The following is a 14,487-nucleotide window of genomic DNA, read 5'->3' on the forward strand; positions in this document are numbered from 1 at the left end:
TCTTTTCGCCAAAAGATTTAAGAAAAAGTTAGAGAGATGAAGAGAGATTAAAGTACTTTTTGCCAAAAAAGTAAATGACTCAGCTATAGTAGGACAACTCAAAAAGGAATACGACTCAGCTACGGAGGGACGGAGAGATTAGTAAATTAGGAGAGAAGAAAATTTAGAGATAATAAAGTAAGAGAGAGAAAAATAAGAGTGAGAAAATGTGCTACTAATATTTTTTAATAAAAAAGGAAATCACTCTACTATTATAGAACAACCAAAATGAAAAAAAATGACTTTACTACCTAAAACGGAAGGAGTACTCGTGAGCTCTTTATTATTATGGAGACGCGAGAATACTTGGATGATACAATCACTTACACACAATTAAGCTTTTATCATTTTCTCTTACTTTACTAATAAATATTACAATAAGCATAATTACACCAATATTGCATTTTTAATGACTAATATAGACCAAGAACATACACATCAATTATAAACACTACCTTATAGTAGTAATTTGTTGTTTAGTTGGAAGTGATCATGATTTGACCCATATAACCCATGCTTTTGTATTTTATAAGTGTAAAATAAATTTAAGGATCAAATGATCAAATAAATGTAAAGTTAGAAATATTTTTATTTGTCGCTTTTTCACTCGTAATAAACGTTTGGTTTTGCCACTTTAATTCATGAATCATGATAAGTACACAACTTTGTTTTTATGCTTTAGACTAAGAATGTGGTCTGTTCTGCAAAATAAAAAGACATCAAATAATTACTTACAACTCAAATGATTCATAATATGTTTTATTTCATTTTTTTCTTCCTAATATTAAGCAAATTGTTCTTAAAAGTGCACAAAAGAAGAAATTAAATTGCTATGGTCCTATTGATGCCATTATACCGACCTATATAAGGTAAATTTCTATATCCTGCCCGTGTTTTGTATTTTTGTCTAATTATAAATTAGTAATGATGACAAAAAAAATTCATATATTCAAGTTTCCTCTTTTTTTCCAAATTTAGAAAAGATTAAAAATAGCTCCGTATTTACTCAATAGTGACTAGAATACCAACTCATTAGATAAAGGAAAAATATTTTATTAACAGAGCTTATATATATATATATATATCAAAAGTGAATAAACTAACATGTGATCTTCGTTCCACATTTACTCACTCAAATCTTGACTTATTAGAAGAAGGAGAAACGTGTTACTAACCAAACTTATATATCAAACGTGAATTAATTAACTACATGTGTTTTGGTATTATATCGTTTGTTTAAATCATGTAATTTTTCAAGGAAAAATCATTCATAGTATAATATGTCTCGATCGAGCATCTATATAATTTACCTAGAATAAAAAATAAAACATCATTTATCGTATCATCCATATCAAAACGTCACCAATAACTAAAAAAATAATTTTCATGGTAGAATGCATCAAACATATATGTTTTGAAGCTGAATTATAACATAACACAACTTAAATACTACCATTCCTATTAGAGCAACAGTTAATGATGTGACCAAGGCTATGCTAGTGGGGGTAGTAGTTTTAGATACATGGTATTTTGTTAATCAATGGGTCACAATAATTATTTCTTTGACATATTATTATGGTTTAGGGTGATCAGTTTGGGTTGGTAGATTAGACATTTAGACATAACTTAGTTTCAAAAGACGTTTTGACTAGACTTAGCCAAGTACTTAATTTTTTAATTTTAGCACAATATCACATATATAGTTAATATATAGCGCTACGCTTGTATGATAATGACATTTTCCTTATATTTTAAAATTAATCTTAAGATAATCTAAATTATATTGCATGAATAATGAATTGTTTTGTTGGAGCTAATTTGTTGTGTAGTACTTGTGAAGTTGTGGAACAAATATTAATTCAAACATACAATCCATGTTGAATGTCTGATAGATGCAAATGCTTTTAAGATAAACTACTGTCTCATACATTTGGTTTTTGGTGATTTAGGTTCTCATTAATTAATATTACTACAAGTTTTGCTTTCCTTTCATTTATAAAATGGAAATTGGATCGTTCATAAATCATCTAAAATAACAAGGAAATAACCATAATACAAACATTCAAATCAAATAATACATTGACATATATATATATATATATATATATATATATTACCTAAATTTCATTAGAAAATATATCATTCAATAATGAAAGATAACTATCATTAAGCATCTAATTTTCACTTTGGTAACACTTTATCAGCAGTAGTCGTTTTTATCTATAATTATAAAATAAGTTCAAAATATAACATTAAAATCAGAGTGGCGCAGCGGAAGCGTGGTGGGCCCATAACCCACAGGTCCCAGGATCGAAACCTGGCTCTGATATGAGTAGCTTCCATATTCTGATATTATGTTTTGAATCTTCAATGTGAGTTTTACTAATATAAATAACATTATTCTATATTTATAAGTTTCCTATGTGCATTTTCACTATGTGAGTTTTACTAATATAAATAACATTATTCTATCTTTATAAGTTTCCTATGTGCTTAAGTTATAGTACTCCATTTTCACTAATATAGTAATATTATTTCCAAGAATCTCAATAATATGCAGTGTTGGTTGGAGTAAGTTTGTTGTGTAGTGAACAAATATGATTTTCACCATACAATCCATGTGTTGAGTGTGTGATAAATGACATTGCTTAAGACAAACTAATGTCTCATACATTTGGTTTTTAGTTTTTTGTTACTTTACTTTAAACTAAGAACATGGATTGTTCATAGACCATCTAGATTCACAAGGAAATAGCTCACAATAATAATCCAAATATTTCAACTCAGATATACAGAATCTGTGCTTTCTTACTCAAAAAAAAAAATCAAAGGATTTTTGTTTTAATCAGAGTTGCTTCCAAATTGTGATAAATTTTTAAAATATATGTAAATTTTGGAATCCTTTTTTATTGGCTAGTTTTGCTCATTCTTTACATTCCAGTTCCAGTTAATGGAAATATGTAGTACCATAATCTCTATCTTTTCCTTTGTTTACCGATTTCAGTTCTAGTTCATGATTTATCCCATTACATATTTTCTCATATAGAAACCATAAATTATAGTAGTAGTATACTACTTAAAAACTTAAGTACTTAACCATTTCTATTAGAATCCACATCTACTGCAAGTTTCTTAAATAGAACTAAATAAGTAGTAATTTATATCACAACTTGTACACTTCAAAATACTCACAAAAACCACACAACACAACACAACACAAACATGGCAATAAAAATCAGGCAGCCATTCTCACAAAATACAGGAAAATGGCTTCTTCTGCTTTGAGCATTGTTATTTGTGGTGACACAGAAATAAGGCCACCAGCTGGCTGACTTAGTAAAACTCCTATTAGTTTCAACGTGAAATCTACTGTATGGACGCGACTAGAGACAGCTCGACTCTCCCCGTCCACTCTTCCCCGGGTTTGAGAGCAATCGGCTTCTCTATAGCTGCTGCATCCACACACAGCATCTGCTTGTATTCATCGTCTCCCAAATCAGCTATCGTCTTTGCTTTCTTCTCCCACGGATTCCACACCACTGCCATCACAAGTTCAGCCAAACATCATTAGTCTTTTCTTTCAAGAATTTTGGCATCATCAGTTCACTTGCAAAATGTGATATAACATACCTACATCTGGAAGCCCTTCCTTTCTGATCACGAAAGTCCTCTTTCTCTCGTGATCAAACACTGCAACCGTGTCCCTAGAGCCAAGATATACGCGATCAACCTATGTATATCCACACATCATCAGTTTTATTCAACTTATAAAACTCCAATAGAGTCAAAAGCAATATGTGATGGACTGAACTATACCTCAGATTCAAATGTTAACGCATCGCCTTGTTCTGTGAAACGCTCTTTGTTGAACAGGCTGTCGAGATAGTCGAGTGTTTCCAACCCCTCCACTCTCACCTCACTGTCAATATTCACAAAAGGGATAAAAGTAAACAGATGCAATCTTCCCACAAAACAATATCATAATCACGAAACGAAACAAAGGGAAAACAAAACACCATCTGTTTCTGTGTATTCACCTGATATCCGAGACAGAGAAGTAAGTGTGATAAGCAAACGAGAAGCTAAAGGGCTTGCAGTTGACATTGCGGATTCGTGAAGTCAGGCTTAAACATCCATCAACGCTCAGATTCACCCTAATCCGGAATTCAAAACTGGGAAAACAGAAACAAAACCAACATTCATGATCAAGTTCTTGATACTAACATCCACAAGATCGAAGAAGATTCAAAGGTGATACCTATGAGGCCAGATTTTGAGATCATCATCAGATGATTTGAGAATCAAATCAATGAATGCTTTGTTACTATGATCAGCTGATGGCAGTGGTGGAGGATTCTCATCAATCATCCATATCCTATTCCTTGCAAATCCATGCTTCTCCAACGAGCCACGTTTCCCAAACTTCATCAACAGATCACAACACATTCTATTGTCAGCCTAATGCAGCAAAAGATCCATTTCAAGAAATTGAAACATTGATGTGTGATAGATACTACCTGTGGGAAACAGATGGGAATCCCTCCTCTCACACCTCCCGGAGGCTTCAAATTCGCCTGCCAAAAGGCAATGACGATGGAGGATTAGCCCAGATACAAAAAAAAACCAGTACAGCTAGCCTAATCCGTTATTTACTTAGACGGATGAGATATAATCTCTTTCGTTCGAGCTAATTTTGCTTAATCCGCATCGCGGTGCAAGGGCATTATTGGAAGAATCCTAGTACCGCGGATAAAACTGTATATCTTACCAACCATTAAAAGTAAACGCCAACAAAGAGACATATTTTGGTACTAGGATTATAGCCTAGATAGATAAAAACAGTATAAGCTAATCCATTATTTACTAAGATGGATTAAAGCTTTGAGACTCTGGGGATTAAAATACTTATCAATCATGAAAAGTAAACGCTTCGTGAAACAGACATACCTTCGAACTAGTGAACAGCAGTTCTTCCCCTCGTTCTGTTTTCCATGATCGGACCTGCCCTCCATGGAGACTGATCTGAAAAACATCAAATCAACCATAAAAATCCAATCTTTTTTTTACTTTGATTAAACAACATGGGACAATCAAATGTTGTAAGAAGAAAATCTTACCCTAACCGATGCGCCACGTGGACTTTGAAGCAGCACTTGGGTAACCCCATTTTCATCCTTGCTGATTTCAACCGCTGATCTCTGAGAATGATCCATTTTCCACAGCACAAATTGAGCATCAATTGACTCTAATTTTTATACTGGTAAAAAGCATAAATCTTTTTGTAGCAATCACAGAAGTAGTTGAGACTTGATTTCAACTTTTTTTGAAACGGATTTCTTGTGAGTGCTAACAAAATTGTAACTACCACCGACAGAATCAAGAGCCCTTCTAGTTAAATTGTGATGAAGATGGACAGCCAATAAATGGTTCTTAAACATGTAATAAGATCTTTAAATAAACAGAATAAATTAGTCTGTCAAGAACTAACAGCGAAGCATTTGGCATATTAGGCCAAGAATCAGTTTTTAATAATGACAAAAAACAAATGTGTAAATCGAAATGGTGTTCTATGAAACAACAGCACAATAAACATGCCAGGAAAGAATGGTCTCAACTTAAGAAGCCTATAGAGAGAGAGAGAGAGAGGTTAGTCCATGTTTTGATTTGACCTTGTCACCTTATTTAGAATAAACAGAAGGAAAAGGTCAGATTTTGAGGCGACAATTGAACACCCTTTTAGATCTTTGAGTGGATTTGAGGTGGGTTTTGAGGAATATTAGGTAATTATGGAGGAAATTAACATGAGATTTATGTTAATGAGTCAGCAAGGACCACAGCTTCATGTCTCAGCATACAACGAAATTACCGGAATTAACTGTATTAGGGGTAAGTCCGAGTGTATTCAAGATTAAATTAATTTTGGATGGGGGCGGTGCAAAGCAATCCTTTTTGCAAAGTCAACAATCCCCTTTCCACAATTTAATTATTACTTTTCTCTTTTTCATGCAAGTGTCAGAACAATTTTTCTTTTAATTACTCCCTCCGTCTCGCACGTATTTCCTTTTTGGGCGTCCCAAGTTACTTGCACTCTTTCCATTTTTAGTAAAAATTTTCACCTATAGCCGTCATTTTTGACTTTCCTATACACTCATTCCTTAATCTCCGTGCCGAAAAGGAAATGAGCGAGTAGCTCGAGACGGAGGGAGTATAATTTACAATGTTATCTAACATAATAATCCTAAATCCTTTGCCATTTATAGATTTCTCATTAGTATAATAATTGTACTAATAGATTCCTCATTAGTATAAAAATTGTAGCAAATGGCAATCAAGGTTGAAATAATCAGTCTCATTTTCATTGTAACTCTATTTTTCAACTATCACGTTAGTAAATAACTATCATATGAACCACAACTTCTGCAATATTAACAGTCTTGTATTGAGCAAAATTCAATTTTCTAATTTCATTATTTAAATTACATTAACTATATTACTTGAAATCGAAAATTATACTAATAAAGTGCCTAAATTACATAATTTGAATTCCAAATTAAATTAAACTTAAATTGTTGTGCACCCAAATTTTTTTGATCATATTATGTTGGAGTTGGTCATAAATTTATTCTTTGCGGAATGAAGCCTACCGACGCAGAGATATCATTCATTTTTTAAACTATGTAATACAAGTTTGTTAACTACGACCATAAATGAGTGAAGCCAATTTATAAATATTTGCATATATATATATATATATATATATAGTGAGATTAATTTGTTGAGAAAGAAGAAATACTCAGCAGCGACGCCAGTCCTCAAACAAATTCATTGTATGGACTTTTGATTCTTAAGAAAATAATAACAAATAGTTTAGATAGTTGGTTGTTGTAACGTTTATCAATATATATATATAAAGTTTTCCTTATTCCAATTTGTTTTGTGGATAATGATCTAATTTCCCCACACATAATTTCAACTACTCAAATTGTGTGAACATGGGATGCAAGTCCCAAGATTTTGTTCAAAGATATGGTGATCGAAAACGTTGAATTTACTTTTACTAGAAGGCCATTTTTTCTTATATAGTGATAAGTGGCACAATTTTATCTTTCCTCTATTTTCTTTGAATTTGTGCCCATCTAATTTGCTAGTATAATGTTTTGGGCCAATGAAAATATCTATGACGTTAAAAAGGCCTCGTGCGCTTCAATACAACGGGCTTTGAGTTAAAGGCCCAGTTTTGAAACTAATGATTATCACTTTAATGATAGTTAACCGTAACCTTTAATCGTCCTATAATCTTAGCGATTCCAACAAAAAATTATCACTTTCCACTACCAATTTTTGAGACCAAGAGTCTTCGCCAACTGAAGCATATCAAACCTCTACAGTCAAAATTGAACAAACCCTAATATTAGCTATAAATACATAGACCATGAAGCTTTATTTATAAAATCATTTAATTACATTTATATATGTTGTTAAATATTCTTGATTCTTAAATGGTCAAAAGTGTGGTGCAGGTGTGTCCCCTAATGTGCTTTGTAATGAAATAAATGCAAGAGTGTACCACAATGCCAACATTTTTTATTGCTAATTTCCGACATGAGGAATTTAATGATGCCATTTATATGTAGTATGATACCTACCACTTTTAGAGATAAGGTTGAGGTATATCTCTCCCTTATCCTTAACTTCCTATACTAATATACTACACAAAATACGCAAATCTTAATGCTCAAAGCTATTTCCAGAATCTTTGCATTTGCTGGATTCTTTTTCTAGTTTATAAATAACTTTTGTAGTGATCTAACTTGAGTTTATAACTTTATATACACGACATATATCCCTAGACAAGAAAATTCTTGTGAAAAGTAAACAATTCCATAGAGATATAAATACATCAGCAATAAGAGAATGTCTGCCCATCGCCACAAAAAATAATTACTACTAGTGCTCCTTCCGTTCCCCCATAGTTGAAGCGAAACTTTTCGACACGGAGTTTAAGAAAGATGTTGAGTGTAAATACTATAAAAAAGTAGAAAAAATAAAGTATAGAGTGAATAAAGTAGAGCGAATAAAGTAAGTGGGAGTAAAGTAAGAAAGAATTTTTTTTTCCTATACACGGAAATGACTCAACTATGAAGGAATAGATGGAGTAATATTTTTGGTATTAGAATTTGTCACTATTTACATAAAATTAACAAGTTACTTTGATAAAATTAACAAGTTAGTACTTGTTAGTAATTTTTTGCTATTTATAACCGATGACTCGGATGCTACTCAGGCAAATTAACATAATGTCTCAATATAATATTATATTTCAATGACCTAAGAATGTCTCAATATTTCCAACTTATATTTTGCAAATAACAGATTAATCTGTACTAATTTTAGCTATCTAGGCTGATCATGAATAATAAACACCATCTAAATATTTTAGGAAGATTATAAAATACACTCCCTAAGTGACCACTTTCTGAATATAAGAATACATCATGATGAACTTATATAGGGAGTAGTATAAAAGAAATCAATGTATTTACATTATTAACTTATGAAAAACTTTTTTCTTTATCTCCCCTCGAATTATGGACGGATCACTTTATTCAATCTTTCTCCCAAAAAGGTTAATACTTGAAAGCAGGGTTGGGAAACCCTCATGTAGAAAGAAACAATTAAATCAAAAGAATAACATCCTAATGTTCCTTCAATTCTTCTAATACACATAAAACATTTATCACAAAAATTAAGGACACAAATTGTTAGGATAGTTCCGTTAATAACAAAATCGTGTTACCAAAAGTCTTTTCTTGCTGAAGAGATTATTGATACGTCGGATTTTGACCTTCAAACATTGTTAAGAGGCATAATCGTCATTTTATTGTTTTTTTAGCCTTTTTTCATTTTTCGTGATTTCGTTGGTTTTTAAAAAAATTATAGGGTGTTTCGGAGCCAATTATAAATATTGATTTTCATTGTTTTTCAGCAAAATTTGATATTATAAATAAATTTTAAAATTTAAGAACTAGGATTGCTTGTTTTCTCACCATTTGTAGTTATTTTTGTGGCATGTTTGCATCAGCATTAGTAACTCTAGTTTCATTGTATGTGGACATATATATACATGGTCTGAACTATGCTAGTTTGATTGTTTAGATGGAATACAAAATGCTCGAGTAAAAAATAATGTGTCAAAAAACAACAGCAAAAAAAACACATATGCAAATAAGACGCAAGATATGACTAGCCAATTACCATCATCAAATAGTTACTGCCTTGCAATGCCACTATCCACAAATTAAATTAATTTGAAACTAGAAAATGAAGCTGAACATTAAATGAGTCAAAACATGATTGTTGGCAACAAAGATGACAATCAATGAGAAGGCTAATAAATATGCATAGTTGAGATGAAAACAAAAGGTAGAAGTAATGGAAGGACAAGGCAATGGTGTTGAGTTATCAAGAACAGTATATAGCTGAACCGACAGTGAAGAAGGTGAAGTGGGATTGGATGTTCAAACTGTAAAAATTAATATGCAACTGATCCATCACAGTTCACTCCAATGAAAACTTCCAAAACTCCCACTTTTTTGGTTATAAGTTTCAACATGGAAATAAAACGAAAGATGGAAAACTAGCTAGCTAGCTTGCTAACATTGGTGGGCATGTAGCATAGCTTATTCATTCTTGTGTGTGTATGCAATGTTCATATAGTAGTAGTACTACTACTATAATTAATTAATATAGGTGTACTTATGTAAGTGTTCAAATAGATTTTCTAATCAAAACTTATTTCACCACATTTCACCAAACAAGTTGCTCAATTTCGATAATCATCTTATTTTGATTTAGATATATAAGAGTATCCACAATAGGGAGCCACGAGTAGTCGGCCTGGCCGAGGCCAAAGTTTTTTTTTTAATTTTCAAAAAATTTCTCTAAATACTGCATTTTACACATTTTTTTTATAATTATTATAGTCTGATAATTTTTATTCTAGTTAAATTAAAACAAAAAAAAATGAGCGAAATAATTAATTTGTGACTTGGGCTTGTCCACTATTAGGGTGGACAAGTTTTTTTGTGGTCTGGCCAAGTTTCTTAGCCTTGGGCAGAGCCATGGGCTTAACTATTGTGGACGCCCGACAACTTTTGAGATTGGTCACTTTTGATAAGTCATCTTATTTTGATTTTCATAGTATATGATATTACTCCAAACATTTTTATCTCAGTCATTTCAAATTGTAAATCAAGTAGGAATAGATAATAAGTCGCCTGTGAATAAGCTATATATTTTCACTTTCAACTTTTGAGATTGGTCACTTTTGATAAATCATCTTATTTTGATTTTCATAGTGTATGATATTACCCCAAACAATTTTATCTCAGTCATTTCAAATTGTAAATCAAGTAGGAGTAGATAATAATTCGCCTGTGAATAAGCTATATCTTCTCACTTTCGATAAGTTAGTTATCTTACTTTGATTTAAATTTAAATAAGGTCATGCACTCTGAATGCGTTTATTCCAGTCACATATTCTCTTATAAATCAAATTGTACAGGGCTTATTCGAACGACTAACAAAATATTTTTTTTAATTGGTATATTCCCGCACCTTCTACACCACTCCACACTTACTTCAATTTGTTTGTATTTCTTCCCAAAATTACAATAAATTAAAGAAAGATATATATGCGTATGTCCGATCCAGAAGAATGATATGCTACGTACCTTATGTAGGCTCTTTATATGAGCATAACTTTCGTTTGACGCACGTTTAGCTTTGTTCGTTTCGATTTATATATTTAGTTTGATTCTACTACATTAAAAAATGTTATTGCAATTTTTAATTTCACAAAATTCATAAAAATCAAAGCTCGATTTGCTCATTTTCTCTATAATTTTAAATAAATTAATAAAATAACAAATTACGCTTTGATTTTTATGAATTTTGTGAAATAAAAAATTGCAATAACATTTTTAATGTATTAGAAGCAAACTAAATATATAAATCGAAACGAACAACTCTAAACGTGCGTCAAACGTGAGTGGTGCTCATATAAGGAGTCTACAAGTATGTAGTACATCATTCCTCTGTTTGATCCATTCTTAGAAATTAAAGCAAACGTTACATTATAATTCAATTAATAAAAGTTAGATTATATTAACATCGTTTTATTCTTATCATTAAAATAAAATTGGCGAGAAAAACGACCTACATATGATACGATAAAATAAACGGAGGGATATTATCCTCAAAGTTTCAATTCCTTTGAATATTTAACACTTCAGTAAGTTTCATTTCCTTTCACTTGTTCAAAAGTTTTATTCTATTTGTGATTAATTATGTTTTGGATTCCAACTTTGAACCTTCTTTGAAAAATATTTTATCCACTTATTTTTCTGAAAAATAATTATGTTTTACCATATTTATATTAATAATTTTTTCTTGATGTCAAATTATTTAAATTTTATGTAAATTACTCCATTACATAAAAGCTTCTAGTACTACCTCCGTCCACAAAAAATAGATAATATTGGCATGAATTTTAATGCGTAAGTGACAAAGTAAAAGAGAGGGAAAATGCGGTGAAAATAATGTTAGTGGTTCACGGGGTTCATATTATAAAATGATGTATGGTTAATATGTTGGTTTAAAATTTTGCATATTTATAGTTAGTCCAATTTTGATGGACAATCTAAAATTGTAAAACTAGTAGGAGTATATTTTTCAGGAGTATATTTTTCATGAACGGAGCTAGTATTATCGAGTCAAATTATCTAAAAGTACTACTCTAGTGTACTACAATTTGCAATAAAACTTTGCAAAGTACGCCTTTATCAGTATTTTTTTGTATTTGCCTTTGGATTCATCGACAATTCGACATATTGCCAAAAGTGAATATATTTTCAGAAAAGTAGTTCAAAACTAAGGATTAACCCTTGTATTTAACTGAAACACCCCTAAAACTTTACCACAAAATTCTTCAATAAAAAAAAGAAGAATCTGGAAAAAGTTTGGGTATTTGTTGTAAGCATACACATAACACAATAATTACTAAAATGAAAAAAACGATAAAGAAAGAACAGCTGTGGTGTAGCATTATGTCATTTCATGGGACAACCCCATTTGTCCACTGAGTCATAAGATGTAGTGTGTGGGTTGTGTGTATGTGTTTTGCATTGGTACTTGTGTACTGTTTGTTGCAATCAATCTCATTCATTGTAAAATTATATTTCTAATTTTGTGAGTTTAATTAATTTCAGCATGGCCCCCTTTCTCTCTAATTCGGCACACTGCACACTGTATTTCTTTTAATTACTCTAATATAAACACACACACACACATATATATATATATATATATATATATATATATAAAAGTGTGTGTGTATCGTACGATCCTCAAAGTATGCATAGATTTTTTGGCAAAAAAATATCTCTGGTGCATGATGTTTTGTCACCTCAATGTTGTGCTTTTTATTGTTATTACTCCAACTTCTTAATTTCTTTTCCTTTTCTGTAAGTTGGTTTACCACAAATTCCCAGTTTCTAATTTCAACGAAATTTAGTCGTTCATTTTAAAATTGATTAAAACTAGTTAGGAGTTCAAAATGTGAATTGAAATTTCCAATAAAACTTAGTGCTTTGGGTTTAATCACTTTCACACTGTAGATTTTTATTTTTGTTAAATAATATCCGGATTTATGAAGTGGAATAAGAATACATATGTATAAAAGTATACTATCCTATCTGTATACAACTTTATATTGTTGTCTGAACTCTTTTAATCAAAACAATCTCCAATTATGTAGATCAGCATTAGTGGAGCAGCAAAAGAATTTTCAGATGATTAATTAATAAAGTAAAGCAGCTTAGTGATTTAAAATAAAATTTAAAGGTTGGCGAACACATGACATGCTTCTAAAAGTAATTTGCTATATCAGTCGATCATCAAATTCTTTTGAATAATCTGAATTATTAACATATCTGTCTCTCCGCCTTCTCTTTTTCGATTCATTAAGAATTAATGAAAGTTTTTTATTAGAAATTACTCCATACTAAATTAATTAGCACAAACGCATTTTATGTGCAACAAATTCATTTTTAGGCCCACGTTTACCTTGTTAAGTGTGGGATGGGGGGTTAACTAAAACATTTGTGGGATACCAGTGCTGTTTTATAATGTACATTTTCTTACAGCTAAGAGCTGCATTGCAAAAAAATTATCTAATACTGACATGAGTTTAGAAGCATTAATTGTGTCACAAAATCTGTTATAATTTTTGTGGTTCACAAACATTCTTAAAAATTCATGTCACTACTAGAACACTTTGTAGCTGTGCCAGTGAACTTATATAATAACAATCCTTTATTTTGTGTTTTACATCAACCTTCATCATATTCATCTATGTATAATCTTATAAGTACATGTATATATTCATATTCCAACGAGAGAATAAAGGATTAGTGGGTGGGTTGTTGGGATGGACAGATGAGGATGGAAAAAGAAAAAATTGATTGGACAAGTAATGGCATTGAAATGAAATTGTATTGAGAATGGTAAAGAGGGGGCAGCCTTTTTGGTTTGACAAGACCTTCATTTTTGTATTTCAGACCAGATGGAGAATCTGATGTGATCTTCCTCCACAATACACTCAAATTCCCTCTATTATTACAACCTTCCCCTCCTTTCCTAATTTTAATTCTGAATATTCAACCAATTATTGCTTAAATATATGTGTGGAATCACATCCTTTTCTTCCATTAATATGCACTTCCTAATGCTGTTATTCACTCATGATTAGGGTTTTTAATTTGTCATTCCCACCATAGAGCATAAGCCAATAATATTCCACAGCTATATTGTGTACTAATTCATTATATTGACAATATACACAAGGCTAAGTGTATCTTCTTTTCTAGCATCCATTTCATAAGATTGCTAAGGTTAAGTGTATTATCTTGGGGCAACTCTGGGTTGGGTGACCCCTTATAAGTACACTTAAATTTAGAGTTTTTCATAATTTAGCTAGAAAAAAAAGTTAAACTTATTGATATTAGTAACACTTACATATGCAGTCTCATATCTGCATACATTTGGAATTCCACAATTTCCTTTGTGTTTCTGATTCATTCTTAGCCTTCTATGTTTCGGAGGCCGGAGCCTCTATTTGGTCACCGAAGATGACATTATAAGACTAGCAGATGAAGGCCAAGACTTGCATCTCATGGAGAACCAACAAAGAAGGTGTTAATAATTGAATAAAATGGAGTATTATAATGAAAAATGTTTGGGTGTGTTCCCAAATTTGTTGGCAATTAGAAAACTTGACACTCCTAAAAATTGCTGTCTTTAGGTCCAAAGAGGTTTTTTCCAATTATGGAAACTGTACATTGCTACAGCACATAAACCCTGGTTTCAACCATTTTAAAACATGTACTT

At 31.3% G+C, this 14,487-nt stretch overlaps 1 protein-coding gene and 1 non-coding gene across 2 annotated transcripts; one reads left to right on the forward strand and one right to left on the reverse strand.

The window, feature by feature from the left end:
* The first annotated feature begins 2,296 nt into the window (after positions 1-2,296).
* On the forward strand, positions 2,297-2,368 carry TRNAM-CAU. Its single transcript has one exon. It is a non-coding gene; the product is annotated as a tRNA-Met (tRNA).
* A 792-nt stretch (positions 2,369-3,160) lies between these two features.
* On the reverse strand, positions 3,161-5,792 carry LOC121783252 (putative glucose-6-phosphate 1-epimerase). Its single transcript, XM_042181271.1, has 8 exons — positions 5,157-5,792; positions 4,987-5,061; positions 4,557-4,613; positions 4,298-4,461; positions 4,077-4,211; positions 3,856-3,958; positions 3,670-3,769; positions 3,161-3,578 (listed from the first exon to the last, which is right to left on the reverse strand). The coding sequence occupies exons 1-8, from the start codon at positions 5,250-5,252 to the stop codon at positions 3,406-3,408; spliced, it is 903 nt and encodes a 300-aa protein (XP_042037205.1). The 5' UTR covers positions 5,253-5,792; the 3' UTR covers positions 3,161-3,405.
* Between the last annotated feature and the right edge of the window lie 8,695 nt (positions 5,793-14,487).

This window comes from Salvia splendens, chromosome 21, assembly GCF_004379255.2.
Source record: "Salvia splendens isolate huo1 chromosome 21, SspV2, whole genome shotgun sequence".
In the NCBI taxonomy this organism is placed as follows: Eukaryota; Viridiplantae; Streptophyta; class Magnoliopsida; order Lamiales; family Lamiaceae; genus Salvia; species Salvia splendens.